General features: G+C 33.7%; 1 protein-coding gene across 2 annotated transcripts in view; it reads right to left on the bottom strand.

The window, feature by feature from the left end:
• Positions 1–16276, bottom strand: part of brca2 (BRCA2 DNA repair associated) — a 66003-nt gene that overhangs the window by 6834 nt on the left and 42893 nt on the right. The window contains exons 20-24 of one of the 2 annotated variants that reach the window (XM_039745750.1): positions 11883–12004; positions 11087–11285; positions 6894–7060; positions 3416–3554; positions 1343–1599 (exon numbers count right to left, since the gene is read on the bottom strand). In XM_039745750.1, the coding sequence (XP_039601684.1) occupies positions 1343–1599; positions 3416–3554; positions 6894–7060; positions 11087–11285; positions 11883–12004 (884 nt within the window). Of the gene's footprint in view, positions 1–1342; positions 1600–3415; positions 3555–6893; positions 7061–11086; positions 11286–11882; positions 12005–13253; positions 13370–16276 lie in introns of those variants that run through there. The other variant, XM_039745751.1, reaches the window with a different exon arrangement.

Here is a 16276-nt window from a genome sequence, read left to right as displayed (position 1 = left end):
AAATTCTTCCATGTGAAGCCTGAAAACAATGAGGACTGATTGAGATCAAATAGGGTAGGTAGATTGCCTGGAGGGGTCTGGGTGGTCTTATGGGCTGGAACCCCTACAGAATTTGTTTTTTTCTCCAGCCATCTGGAGTTTTTTTTTTGTTTTTTTCTGTCCTCCCTGGCCATCAGACCTTACGTTTATTCTATGTTAATTAGTACAGCCTAATTTTATTTTAATATTTTGTTATTTTTTTCCTCTTCCTTCATCCTGTAAAGAACTTTGAGCTACATGTTTTATATGAAAATGTGCTACATAAATAAATGTTGCTGTTGTTTCTGTGAACATGCAATACTAATGTTGCAATTCTCAGCTGAGTGGGATGGATTGTTCACCTGCAACCATATAATGCTCTCTCTCTGTGCCTCCTGTTGCTTACTGTCAACTTGGCGATGCCACTGTCAGCCACACACACACACAACTAAGAATTTTGAAAATTCACTGCCCAGAGGAAAGGTCCAAGATCCTAATGTTTTGGGGAAAAATTTTACTGTGAAAATGTTTGTGATTTAACTGTATTACAATAAAAAAATCATAATGTGAATATGCATTATAGCTCCGTCTTTTCAGTTTATTTTATATCCCTATTTTACTAAACCACCAAATTTTTACTTTATGTTACAGAGCACTATTGCTGACTTTGTAATGCTAAGATCAGCAGCTACATACACTGACAGGATTTACTATTACTATTAAACAATATTCACTTAATAACGACATTACATTTATAAGTTGCACTGCAGACCTATCTCCTGTTGTTTTGTAAACATTCGCAGGTAGACATCAAGCAATTTAATTGTGCAGTGCTGATTGGTTTTTGTGTTTCCTCCCTATTCCTGGCCCAGTAGTTGAATAGTTCCCACTATAGTTAATATCATTATCTTGTACATTAGAAACATTATTCATACAGATAACAACCCAAAAACTAAACATAATGGCATATGCTGTAGTTTCATCAGTAATTTATTTATCCATACTACTACATCTATGACTTAACATAATCCCTTTACATTCTAATCAATCTGAAACTTTCAGGTAAATTAATTATGCCTAGCAGGATTTTTCTTAATATTTTGGGTATTAGGCAAATATAAAACAAAACTAAATTTAGCTACTGCATTTCTCAATACTAGAAAGAGTTATCAGGTAAAAACATTACAATTATTAATCTTAAAATTGCATTTAATCCTGAACCCATAAATGAATCCTACAAATATCAAAGAAAAAAAATTAAAACATTTAAACAGGCTGTTATAAAAAAAAAAAAAAGAAAAAAAAGAAAAAAAAAAAACTTCACCTGTACATTTTTCTTAAGATGTTCTATAGCACTGTGCAGATGTTTCTCTTTCGGATTTCCAGAAAAAGTAGCAAGGTCTCCACCATATACAACAGGAATTGCAACACTTGAATTATACTTAAAGTGCAGATTGCTTGCTGCAAGTAGTGTCATTGGCATTATAATATCATCAGCTGCTAAGTGGTTAAGACTTGACCAGGTTTTCAGAGCAACAAAATTCAGTTCTTCATCACACAGATAAACAACTGCAGCACCTCCTAAAGAGACCAAATAAATGTAATTATTTATAATTTCTGGCAGTACATTAACAGTACTTCACTTATTGAAAGGTATCATATCAAAATGGAGCCCTTCTAAGGGAATACTCTTTTGAAAAAGCTGATTAAGTGTGAAGATACAATCTGTACCTTTAGTGGTAGATTGTTTAGCTCCCACAGCTGATTTTAAGGGAAATTTAGGAAATGAGTCCAGGTTTATTTTAGTCCCTAAATGGCATGTAGTTTTTTTTTTAAAAAAAAAAAAAAGCGTTTATGAAATTTTATATTAGAGGTGCAGTTGATTCAATGATGCCAGCATACACTTTCAATATAATAATCTCTAACGGCCCCAGTGCAAAAGTGCCTTCCATTGTTAAATATTATATAGTTTAGGGATACTTTGTGATTGTCCTGTAAAGGTGCAATTAGTAGCAGTGTCTTGGCTTTAGTGCGCCTCCTGCGTTTATGCCACATTCTGAGTGAGTGCTGAGCAACTGTATTTCTGCTTGGTTGATAATGATTAGTGGTGCGCAGAGAAAATTAAACAGGGTAGAATTAGGGCAGAATTTCATTTTCATGACTAACCAACTTGGTACAGCTTTGCTTCTTCCGGATTCCTTCCATAGTCTCATAGTAGTTATATTTGTATCTCTATAGTACAGCTGGAAACGCAGTGCCATAGAAGTTGCAAATCTCTTTTTTTTTGCTCTCTCGGTTAATGTTTGATAAAGACCTAACCAGCTGATAAGCTCTTAATGCACTTCCATCAGGTTGCTAATATTATTTGTTTTAAAATGGTTCTGCAATTATGCCTCCGAAATACTGTATGTGTAAACTGAGACAGAAAAAAAAGATTAAATTTAACATGATGTTCTGCAAGTTAGCTTCCAGCCACATTGCAGATTTCTCAGCTACCTAATTTTTTTTCTAATGTTTGTGATGGGATCACATCTTATTTGCCTTTTCTTCATGCTTGTATTACTAGTGACATTATTTAAATAACAGTTGCTTCCTTTCTCTCGTAGCCAATAAACTAACGTTGTAAAGCCTTTTTTGTAGAGCAGTGTTGGGAAATGTTGAATATTGTCAATAATCAATTAATTCTGTATCTTTCTGGTTTGCCATATGCATTTTAGTGAAACACACAAAAATCCTTCGTCCCTTCAGATGGATATATGCCTGAATTATTTCAAACAGTGCTCAGATGTAATCAAACTTATATGTTTGTGTGGACTTCAGTTTAATTAATCTGCAAACACTGATTGATTAAATTTACAGTTTTGATGAAAACTGCCAGGCAATTCTCACACATGGTAACTTACAGTACATTAAGAAATATGCTTCATCACTGTACATTGCTATATCTGTAGTGTTTCAGTTACTAATTTGCTAAGAAACAAGTAGTTTATCTGGATAACAGAGAATCAATTTGAGAATGGTTCTCTCCACTTTGCCTACTACTGCGCCTCATCATGCCTCTCCAAACATGGTTAAGATCCAATACTTGATTCCTATTCCACATTATTGCTAAAAGTTTTCCAACACAGTTCCAGCTGCCTAGCAGGACACAAACAGTATTATCAGAAGGATTTTTACATGACAGACTATTCTCTAATTTTGAGGAAATCCCTTTTGTCTTATTACTGTTGAAAAAGCTCATCAATTAAATAATGAAGAATAATTGCCACATTTTCAACACCAAAAATTTTTCTGTCCTTCCCTTCATTTCCAATACAGTACAGTGCCACAAATAAATAGGTATTCAATATTTAATTTCATGAAGAAAGCCCAGAAACCAACACTACATAATAATTACCTTGTTTGCCTTCAATGCAAATTACCAACCCAACTAAGTCAACTTCCTCACAAGGTGGCTGGAAAGTAGGGTTTGAGAGTGATCTAAAGTTTAAAGCTTCTCGGCACTGGTAAAGTAAAGACAAGTGATCTGGTGCTGCCTAGAAGAAAAACACAACAATTATAGATTTTAACCCCTTAATGTGGGTATATTAAGTGAAAAATAAAGAAAACACAAGTTTTCTACAAGAAATATGTCTTGTTACTTTAAAAACTATTTGGAATAATCCGTCATATATGGGAAGCTTTTATTAAATAATGGAGCATCTGTTAAAAGTAGATTTCTGTTTATCTGTGACTTCAGTGTAAAATTGGAGTAGACAACATAGTGTAACAATATGACAAAAAATACATCAAAGCATACAAACATTATTTCAATAATTATTTACCATTTTTTCATACATAGTTTAGGATGCTTAATTACACAAATGTCTACTTTTTAATGCAGATGTTACGTTTGATGATTTTGATGATGGATGGAGGACAGACTTTGGAAATGCGATCAGAATGCACCCTTAACTATAAACTGTTAATTAATACTTGAAATTACAAAAATATTTTTGTAAAGTGTTTCACACAAAATACAAAGTTGAAAATAATTTTGATTTTCTCCTGAATAATGGGGCTAGTTTAAAAACAGTGCCAGAATTACACAAAACAGTCTATTAATTTTTTTCATTTTGAGTGGTGTTACCACAAGAATACACTTCTGCAAGCATTAAATTTGACCAGTGACCACTAAAGTTGTTGTAGCATGCCTAACTAATATATATATTCCATGCAGAACAACCCCAATCTACAGCTTATGCATACTTGTTTTCTTTGCAAGTTAGTGATTTTGGCTGCCCAGTCCAACTCAACTTATTTTCCCAATGACATACTGTATGTCTAAGCCTGAACACATGGTCTTCCTGGCTAAAGAGGTGAAGAGTACAAAACTGGCTGAACCCCTTGTAGACAAAATGAACATATAAGATGTAGTGTATGAAGTGTCTGTGCATGCTGGTTGTTTTAATTGAACATCAGGAGACAATGCACCAATCTACTATTTACTGAGCTGCCTACTAACTCTTATGAATTGGACATTGCTGACTAATGTGAAAAGCTGTACACCAAGGTTACAAAAGTTGTCATTCAATACAGCTGCAGTAGTTTACAACAAAGCTACCAATGTGTGGCTAAGGATTCTGGCATAAACTTGGCATTTTCATCTGACACGGTTATAAATTTAAGATACAAGGAAATATTTTAAGCCTACTTCTAAAGATGGCACCAAAGAATAAATATGTGTTTTTCAAAAAGTACAAAGATAAATTATAATTTAATATAGTAATAAAAAATATTGATTTTAATTATTTATTGAATAATTTTATTTAATGATTCAATCACTGTAAATACAACTGTCTTAAGCGAGTTATGTTTTCAAGACCAGGGTCTACAGAAAAATAAATAAAATGCTAAAATTAAACATTTTCTTAACCCAAAACTTTTCTTTTCTTTATACATTTATAAAAATGCAGATCCTGAAACAAAACAAGGATAAATATTAAATATTGCTTAATCTCTAATTATAATTGATTAATAACATTTTATTTATCTTCATTTATACTGAAACAAAAAATGAAAGCACACCCTCTTTCAAATTTATGAAACTTTTGCATTGGGACATAATCATCTAGTCTTCACAAAGTAAAAAAAAAAATCAGGTCACAAACAAGACATAAGTAATTTTACTTTTTTTATTTCCCAAAAACAATCCTTTGGAAGAATTCTGACCTACATCCCTTTCATTACTTCAGTTCACTGATGTTTGAGGACATTCACTGATGCACAAACACTCTGATGTTCCTGCTGCAGTATCTAAATGGGAGACCGGTATATGTTCTGACTTGAAAAAAATACAATCCTTGATTCTTTTCTTTGGTAGATTTCCTGGGGTGCTTAAGATTATTGTCCTGTCACGCAATTTGATTTTCTCTAAACTTTGCTGTCAGATAGAGATTGCTACAAAGAGGACACAAAGAAAGTAAGGTTTCCTGGCCTTTTAGACAGGCCATTAACTATAATTTTTGCCAGTATATAGGAGTTCCTTGTGATGTGCTGGGTTTGCTCCTCAATAACTCCAATTTGCTGTGCTCTAGAAGTGCTATAAGTTCTTTTAGATGCAACTTTTCAAACCCAAGTCGTACTGCTGTATTTGTTTATCAAAGAAAGTATTTTCTGCTGGCCACTTTCTCATGAAAACCATAAATGTTTAGCCTTTCTTATATGCAAAGTCATAAACTACAATTTTTACTATGTTATGAGAAATTTATTTTTTGAGTTATTTTTTTCTTTCTCGTGACATCACAGAATTTTATCATTGGGTGAAACCTGTTGACTTTATTTGAAAGAAAAAGATTTCCCTGCCAAATCTGGCTACTTTTATCAAAAGGTTTATGAATGAACAATGAATAAAGAAATACATAGATGTAAACCTTAAACAAATTGTATTTCATGCTAATATTAATTTCCTAGAGACTATAAAAGCCTGCATATAACCTGTTTCAGTGTTCTTTTTTTAATTACTTTGGTATGTAATGAGTAATCAAGAAACTTTCCTGAAGAAGGGGCCTGAGTTGCCTTGAAAGATTGCATGTTGCATCTTTTTTCTTAGCCAATAAAAGGTGTAATTTTGCTTGACTTCTCATTACTGTACATCCATAATATCAATGTCAATTTATTTATATAGCACATTTAAAGCAACATAGTAATGCTGTGGCCAAAGTGCTTTACAATAATAGAATAAAAGAAAAACAAAACAATTAACATAAAAGCATAAATATAAATAAAATATATGAACATAAAATAAGATACATAATAAACAGAAATAATGTTATATAATCACAAAGAAGAAACCATCATTATTACTGAAGGTCACGGAATGCAAGTGAATAGAAATGAGTTTTGGATCTTGTTTTGAACTGTTCAATTGTAGACGTCTCCTTTATGTAATGAGGTAAAGAGTTCCACAGGCGAGGCGCAGCAGCTGCAAAGGCCCTGTCCCCCTTGGTTTTACACTTGGTACGAGGGACAACAAGAGACAATTGACCAGAAGATCTAAGCACTCTGGATGGCTGGTGTAAAACACACAGTTCAGTTAAATAGGCAAGAGCAAGCCCATGTAGAGATTTAAAAACTAGCAACAAGATTTTAAAATTAATTCGAAAACTGACAGGCAGCCAGTGTAAAGAAGCTAAAATAGGAGAAACAGAGTCATACTTTCTTGCCCCAACCAGAAAGCGAGTTAAGAGCAGCCCCTTTAAGCCCAACAAGATGTTCAAGCCGCATCAGCAATATTTCATGATCAACAGTGTCAAAGGTAGCGGACATAATGGCTAACACGGTATAACATCCTAGTACTAATTACTTTGGTAATAACAGAACAAAAAAAAGCATACTTGCAGTTGCTGAAACTGTGTTTTTTTGGTCACTGTTAATTGAACAGAAGTACTTCCCATCCTTCCTTTTGGCTGGGATGCTGCTAAGTGGTAGATCCTATATCTACCACCTTCTTTTAACAAAGAACAGAGATCTACTGTTGGACGCCAGACATTTAACATGTACACTGCAATGACAGATGAGACATACATTTTATAGTGAATATTCATATCATCTTCTGTATAAACTTTGAAAAGTTTATGCATTGGGCTATTCTTCATGTATTCATTAAATATTTAACCCATCTTAACCACATACAGTGGAACCTTGGGTCAGTAGTAATTTCCCCCATATGATTGTATGTAAATACAATTAATCTGTTCCGGACCGTACAAGCTGTATGTAAATATATATTTTTTAAAGATTTTTAAGCACAAAAATAGTTAATTATACCATAGAATGCACAGTGTAATAGTAAACTAAATGTAAAAACATTGAATAACACTGAGAAAACCTTGAACAGAGAAAACTAACATTGTAGGAGTTCACGCTACAGCCTTACGAACCGATCGCTGTAAACACATTTTTTTAATGAGTTTTAACCACAGGGAAAAAATGCACATTTGAAAAATCCGTAATTTATACAAAAGCTAACCATAAGCAACCAAGAAAACTAACCTTGTATGAGTCGAGTTCTGGCATGAAGGAAGTGAGGAGGAAGTGGGTGGAGAGGAGATTACAGTTTTGAGGTAAAGTCCCGCTGCGCGATGGACGTCTGACTGAGAACAATGTACTGTGGAGAGACTGAACACGTGTGTAAATGACCGGCACATATGAACCGGAAGGGAAACGAAATAGAGCACAAAGAGTTCACAGCGAATGCAGAGGGAGAGACTGAACATGTGCAGAAATCATCGGTTCGTACGAACTGGAAGGGAAACTGGCTTGTTCGTCACCCAAGTGTGTGGTTGTGAACAGATGCAAAAGTTTGGCGAACTTTTTGGTCGTAACCCGATTTGTACGTGTTCTGAGACGTTCGTGACCCGAGGTTCCACTGTATAGTAAAAGTACCCATTGAATCATAACAACTGGTTTGATCTTTAAAAAATTAGTGTTCTACTTTATTTTATTTAAAAAGATTACTTTCATAATATTGCTTTAGATTACCTCTGCTGGAAAATACTTTAACAACTGTCAATCATTTTGACTTTTAGCCAATACCCAACATCTCAGTTATTAACAGAAAAGATTACAAGAAATATTGTTAACATTTAAATTACAATAACTTCCTTTGTTCTAAGTGTGTGCTCACAGTCATGTAAAATGTCAGAAAAATGAAAACCTAATATCTATCTTCTCACTGCTGCTAAAGCTTACACATCATACAATTAAATTTAAATCAAATGTATTTCCCAAGCAGTCCAAGCTGTGAAGACGTGATATAAAAAACAAAGCAGTTAAAATATTTATGAAACAGAAAGCAACAACCAAATTAAAAGCATTACATTACCTCTTCATTTACTGTCTGATTTATTTAGCACGATTCATATGTATTTAATTTCTGCTATAGCATTGAAAGGTGTTCTTAACAGTAAAAATAATATTATAAATCAATTAATTTTTAACTTGCCTATCCAGTGTGTTGAAGCTGTGCCTATCCTAGCAACATGGGGCAATCAAAGCGTATGCTAAAGACACAAGCCCCAACTCACTTACATGAACCCAATATAAGGTCACTAATTATTTGTATCTGTGAAGAAAACTAAAATACAAAATCATTTAATTAAAAAAGTACTCCTTGTTAGTAAATATTCATGACTTCATTAATTATATGTACAAAAGAAAGCATGCAGGATCCAGCACAACATAGAGATGCTCATTTGCAAAATAAATGATATAATAATTCATTAGCATCAACACTTCTCTCGATGAACAAGATTAAAAAGCCAATAATTATCCCTGTGTCAAATAAAACAAAACTGGACTGTATTTATGATAATCTACTGGGGACACTCACCCCCCAGGAATTAAATGTTTTGAGAGATTTGTGTTAGGTCATACGGTACTAATTATAATATTCCAGAGGACTTGAATCACCTATAGCTTCCTTATCACTACAAGAGGTCCACAAATTATGCATACGACTTGGACTTCTTACTGTTCTGACACATCTGTGTAATAAAAAAAAACAAAAAAAAACTTTCTATGCCAGAGTTCTGTTTATAGACTATAGCTCATCATATGATACTACAATTCCAGTATCAAAGACACAGCTACAACTTTATTAATTTTAATACTATTGTCAACATGATTGGCCTGATAAATAACAATAATGAGTCAGCTTACAAGCATGAGGTTTGCCTTTTAACATCAGCAAAACCAAGGAGCTAATCACAGACGCAGGAGTTGGAATATGCACTGCAGGAAATTTGTGAAAAAGCACAACTTTAAAATTCCTGTAATAAGTATCACTTATGATCCAATTTTCACACAACATATCTCAGTCATTATGAAAAAGGCTGACCCACAACTTTACTTACTCAGAAATCTGATGAAAGACAATCTATACTCATCAGCTTCTATAAATGTACAGTGGAGTCAGTTTTTACCTTTAGGTAACATGGCTACTCAACAGTCACTCATTAACATCACAGTTGTGTTGATAAAAACATACTACGTTTATACAAATGCATTTATTAGATATTCATATATGTATGCTTGTTCTGATCTATCAGCCACCAATTTTCAATCCAATTGTCTTCATTAGGAGTCTCCAAATTGGACAACCTCAAAAACAATTTTTTAATTTCTGCTGTTCTAAGCATAATGCCTCTAGTCAAAGCATTATAGTAATTAAGCAACTGAGAATGTAGTTCTGTTGCTGTAGGGTGTACTATAAAAAGAGAGGAGCAGCACAGAGTGTAAAAGAGAGAAGATTGAATTATTTTGTTTAGCATCTTGTCATTTAATTAAAATGTATATCTCTTGTATACAAGTGTGGACAGTATTCGAGCTTCTGTTTAGTAAAGAAGCTCACATTTTAAATTGGGTTTAGTCTTATAAAACACTACAAAAACAAAGTTGCTCAGCCTGTTACCCTTATATCTTTTTGCTTAACATCTTATGAGTATTTCATTAGAAATTACATAATTTCATTGTTGGGTTTTAGAATTTTTTGGATCATGGATAAGCACTTTGTATACACATTTTATTAGGAAAAAGTATTTACTTTGACTAATTTTATTTATTTTCGTAAAACATTTTATTTGATAATGACTGAACAACAAACATTACGTTCAACAGCTTATTCTAATTGGAAAAATACCAAGTGTAACATAGGACATGATGATTATACAGCCATGTTTCACTTAATGATGGCATATGGTTTCAACCAGAGCATCTTTATGTGAGATGATGTACTTATATTAAGGGGCACGCCTCTGTATCTGATGTCATTTTTGCCATGCGGACTTTGGATATAAGGCACTGAGCCTGCAATCACTGCATTCCATACACAGCCATGCACCAGCAACACAGGGACATTCCTCTGTGTCATTTCATTTATTGTATCTCAACAGATGTGCCGTGGACATTATTAACCGAGTCATGACTGAATAATTGGCTATGCAGAAGCATAGTGTAAAAGTTTATTAAAAGAAAAAAAAATCTGTACTGGAATCGGCTAATTCTAATGACACTGTATTGGTTATCAGTATCTGCCCTAACCGTCCTGATTGAAGCAGTCCGAATATTATGTTAATTACTTTTAAATACTTAATGTGATAGTTACTTCTTTTTTTGGTATTACACTATGGATACTATTCTATGGGAAAAGCTAAACTAAAAATCTCAACACTACGTGTGCAAGACCATAAACTTGAACTCATTTCTGAATACTGTTAATACTATAAAACATAAAACTATAAAAAATTTGATTTAGTACAAAGCTTCAAATTAATTATTATTCGAGATAATGAAATTGCAATTTTTAATTTACCAGTTTCAAGGCTTCTCATTCTAAAACAAAACTTTTTAATTAAAAATCAAATTGTACAAAATGCCAAACCTAATTATTCTCAAGGTAAATGGCTGCTTTAAAATGCAATTTGTAAAATCTGGTAACCTTTCTAATTTGCATACAACAGATACCATTTAATAAACAGCAACAATTAACTTGTTTTAATTGCATTTACTATTAATCTCTTATAGTCACCTTTTGAAGCATCAAGATCTTTGTAGTCTACAATGTGCAGTTTCCAAACTGGGGTAACATCTCTCTTAGTACAGGTATTCTCTTCTTGTGAGGACGCCAATATTTTTTTAAACTTCTCTTGTAGTTTAGCTTGCTTCTGATCGTTAACTGCTTGTTTATGTCTATTCAGTGCAGCAACCTGCTGTGCACTTAGGCATGTCTATTGAGAAATTAAAAACAAATACAGTAATCTTATTCATAAAAGTTAAATACATAAATGCATACACACATTTTCAAGTTTATATTTGTAACTAGAAATATTTATTAAAGCTGAAATTAATCAAGTTTTAATATTAAATTTACATCAGCAGTGGTAACTTAATCTTTCTTCTGGTGCTTACATATTTCTACCGCTCAGTTTACATTATTTCAAGGACGCAAACTTCTTTCCCTTACCAATTATGCTTTTGCAGACTAGTCATGCTTAATAGTTCCAGCCATGTTTCAGCAAAAGCAAAATTCTGTCTGAGGGGACTTTGAGTCCTCACTATGCCTAATTTTATTACATTTAAAAAAAAAAACTGACGAGTAACATTTTACTTATGATAAGTTCATAACCTGGACCTTTTAGTAAGTTGCTTGGTTTTAGTACATCGCAAAATTAAATTTACTGGTTAGCAAGTAAATAATCTAGCAGTAATCAGGGAAATTTTCATATATATAGAATGTGTTACACAATATTAAGTGCTTACAGCTTTTATTTAAGAGTATAAATATGTATTGATATATGGATGAGTACACCATCATTATTTTTTACCTCAAGAAATCCAGGATCTGTAGAACTTTCAAATGCTTCATAAAGTTCTGCACCATCTTGCAATGCCTGTATTTGCTGTCTATTTAGTTTCACCTTTGAATTTCCTTTACTTTTATTTTTCACTGAAGTTAAAAAATATAAACAATTCATTATATGGCATATTAAACAAATATATGAGAAAAACAGCTGTCTATTAAATAAACCAAAACTTCATTAAAGGCACTAAGAAATTACAATATAGCAGTAGCATTAATATGTGAAATGCTCCCCTTTGAAGACGATTAACAACAAAGTGTTTATATATATATATATATATATTATAAATTGTATTAAAACTGAAAACAACAATATAATTTTAAACAGTAACAAATATCAAAAAAGGATTATATAAACTATAAAAAAGAAAAAACAAAAACAATTTCAAAATGCCATGTGTTTTGTACATATAAAATGTATCTTTTGCTAACCTGTTCAAAACACTGAGCCCAGAGAATTCTCTATTTCTGAATACAGATATTAATAACAAAATAATTATATAAAAACAACCTTAAAATCTGATAAAGAAATTTTGTTCGAACAAAGATTAAGAGCCAGAAGAAGATTCTAAAAACACATACTACATAAACTGTTAATTGGGCTAAAATGACATACACTAACTACTGATGAGCCAGCCCTGCTGAATTCACTTTACGTCAAGTTCAGAAAAAACACAAAAATATTTGAGAATTTTGAAAAACTCCATGGAAAACACTGAATATCAATGGGGAAAGACAAAAGGAATTATTTCTGAGTGGATTATGATGGTGCAATGCTACTTTAAGCATACCTGAGGTCTATGGATGTATCTGTCAATTATGCTGGACAGATTACTGGTTTTGTGGTCACAAATGTGACCTGATTTGTGAGGCAGCATTGGTAACCACTGCCCCACTGTGCTTCACTGAGGTAAAAATTATACTCCGCGTCCACAATACTCAGAGTTCTTTATTGCTTTTTACATCCCCTGAGGTCCCATCACTATGACTATCTAACATCCACAGAGCCTGTGATGCAAGGGATCAGCGTTATACAGTATACTATGGGGCTGTCTCTGTTACTGCCTGATCTGTGCTACATAGTGAAGAGCATAACATTCCTAATCCAGAAGTGAAGACATGAAGTGCAATTCATCTATGCAGAATAACAAGGTATTTTAATATTTTTCATTATGGCCAGTTAATGTACCCCTCAAATGAAAATACTGCAAGTTTTTCTTTTTTTTTTGAACATATGCAGATAACCAATACAACTAGAGTATCGATCAGGTAGTGCATCATGCATGCGCAAAGCATATCAAGCAGCACCATAAAGTACAAAGTGGAATACACCTACAGTATGCAAGCAGGAATCAAATCGGTCTGGAAGCCAAATCAGGTAGCGACATCCCCTCCAACATGGTTGGTACAGCTTTGTGATATCATGCAGGCCTTGCAAAGCATCATGAGGCACTGGGGAAAGAAAAGTCTAAGCTGGCTGAACTGCAAATTTCTAGGGAAAACTTCGACAACGTAGCCAGTGAACCAAGAAAATTCACTGTGAAAAATATTTTCGACAACTGACCACTGAATCATCTGTGGAAACAACAACCTCACTGTGTAATGTGAACCATGAAAAACTTAAACATTTTCCTGCCTGTAAACTGCAAAAGAATGTATCTTGTGTTTTCTTTGTTACGACAGTTCCCCAACTAAAAAAAAGACAATAAAACATATAGAATTATGCTAGCCCAGCATAGAGGAATTTTCAAAATGAGAGATACCACTTTGAATTAAAAGAGTTCAAATACTTTGATGCTGTTTATAAGTAAAACAATATATATTGCTGTGTGTTTTGACAATTCAAATGATTTTGCTTATAATTCAGGTGCTTTACTGATAGATCACTGTTCAGATGTATTTACATCTGTTTAGTTGCTGGTTAGGCTTGATGCATTGCATGGTTGAAGACAATTTCACCTCTGAGATTCATACAGTGCATCAAATACCAAAAAAGAGGCTTTGAACATTTAGCAATAACCACTGTATGTCAATGAATTCCCAAGCTATAAACTTGATTTTCATTGATCAGTCAAGGAATCCTATAGTTATTATATGTTTTTATCTTTGCACTGGTTTGCTCTTTAAATATATCCAGTGGCACTCTCATCCTACCCCAACATTTAATCATTATCTTTTATTCCCATAAACTAAAAAAGCAGGAAAAAGTAACTTCCTTACAAAGCACAACCTTCCTTCCTTCCTTTTATAATATAATTGGCACACATTGTATAATCTTTTTTAAATCACATTTTTTATTTCTTAAAGAAATACACAATACAATCAGACTAGATTACAGTAAGAAGAAATCATAAATAATAATTTTTATGCACTCTCTCATTTAAAAAAAAAAACACTCCCCTCCTTATTTGATAAGTTTTGTTTTAAGGGACATTTTACTTTTTAAATGCAGACACTTTTTTCAAATTGTGCTTTGCACTTAACTCTACTCCTGATATTGTATACAAACACAATATATATTACAAAGATTCACAACTAAAAATGATAAAGATGATGAAGATCTTTTCATACTTGCCTAAATTGTAAACTTTCAACCATGCTGGTAACACTCACATGAAAATATGAATATTTGACTAATGTTCAGATGCAAATTACATATTTTCTCATGCACTAAGTGGCACCTGAACCATAATATAGTAACAGCGGCTAATACATGCTGATAACAATATGTATAATAATATACTAATATATATATACACATACAGTGGTGTGAAAAACTATTTACCCCCTTCCTGATTTCTTATTCTTTTGCATGTTTGTCACACAAAATGTTTCTGATCATCAAACACATTTAACCATTAGTCAAATATAACACAAGTAAACACAAAATGCAGTTTTAAATGATGGTTTTATTATTTAGGGAGAAAAAAATCCAAACCTACATGGCCCTGTGTGAAAAAGTAATTGCCCCCTGAACCTAATAACTGGTTGGGCCACCCTTAGCAGCAATAACTGCAATCAAGCGTTTGCGATAACTTGCAATGAGTCTTTTACAGCACTCTGGAGGAATTTTGGCCCACTCATCTTTGCAGAATTGTTGTAATTCAGCTTTATTTGAGGGTTTTCTAGCATGAACGGCCTTTTTAAGGTCATGCCATAGCATCTCAATTGGATTCAGGTCAGGACTTTGACTAGGCCACTCCAAAGTCTTCATTTTGTTTTTCTTCAGCCATTCAGAGGTGGATTTGCTGGTGTGTTTTGGGTCATTGTCCTGTTGCAGCACCCAAGATCGCTTCAGCTTAAGTTGGCGAACAGATGGCCGGACATTCTCCTTCAGGATTTTTTGGTAGACAGTAGAAATCATGGTTCCATCTATCACAGCAAGCCTTCCAGGTCCTGAAGCAGCAAAACAACCCCAGACCACCACCATATTTTACTGTTGGTATGATTTCGTTTTCTGAAATGCTGTATTCCTTTTACGCCAGATGTAACGGACATTTGCCTTCCAAAAGTTCAACTTTTGTCTCATCAGTCCACAAGGTATTTTCCCAAAAGTCTTGGCAATCATTGAGATGTTTCTTAGCAAAATTGAGACGAGCCCTAATGTTCTTTTTGCTTAACAGTGGTTTGCGTCTTGGAAATCTGCCATGCAGGCCGTTTTGCCCAGTCTCTTTCTTATGGTGGAGTCGTGAACACTGACCTTAATTGAGGCAAGTGAGGCCTGCAGTTCTTTAGACGTTGTCCTGGGGTCTTTGTGACCTCTCGGATGAGTCGCTCTGCGCTCTTGGGGTAATTTTGCTCGCCCGCCACTCCTGGGAAGGTTCACCACTGTTCCATGTTTTTGCCATTTGTGGATAATGGCTCTCACTGTGGTTCGCTGGAGTCCCAAAGCTTTAGAAATGGCTTTATAACCTTTACCAGACTGATAGATCTCAATTATTTCTGTTCTCATTTGTTCCTGAATTTCTTTGGATCTTGGCATGATGTCTAGCTTTTGAGGTGCTTTTGGTCTACTTCTCTGTGTCAGGCAGCTCCTATTTAAGTGATTTCTTGATTGAAACAGGTGTGGCAGTAATCAGGCCTGGGGTGGCTACGGAAATTGAACTCAGGTGTGATTCACCACAGTTAGGTTATTTTTAACAAGGGGCAATTACTTTTTCACACAGGGCCATGTAGGTTTGGATTTTTTTCTCCCTAAATAATAAAACCATCATTTAAAAACTGCATTTTGTGTTTACTTGTGTTATATTTGACTAATGGTTAAATGTGTTTGATGATCAGAAACATTTTGTGTGACAAACATGCAAAAGAATAAGAAATCAGGAAGGGGGCAAATAGTTTTTCACACCACTGTATATA

Source organism: Polypterus senegalus, chromosome 2 (assembly GCF_016835505.1).
Source record: "Polypterus senegalus isolate Bchr_013 chromosome 2, ASM1683550v1, whole genome shotgun sequence".
Classification (NCBI taxonomy): domain Eukaryota; kingdom Metazoa; phylum Chordata; class Cladistia; order Polypteriformes; family Polypteridae; genus Polypterus; species Polypterus senegalus.
The sequence above is the reverse complement of the archived record's forward strand: the minus strand, read 5'-3'. Positions and strand labels throughout refer to the sequence as shown.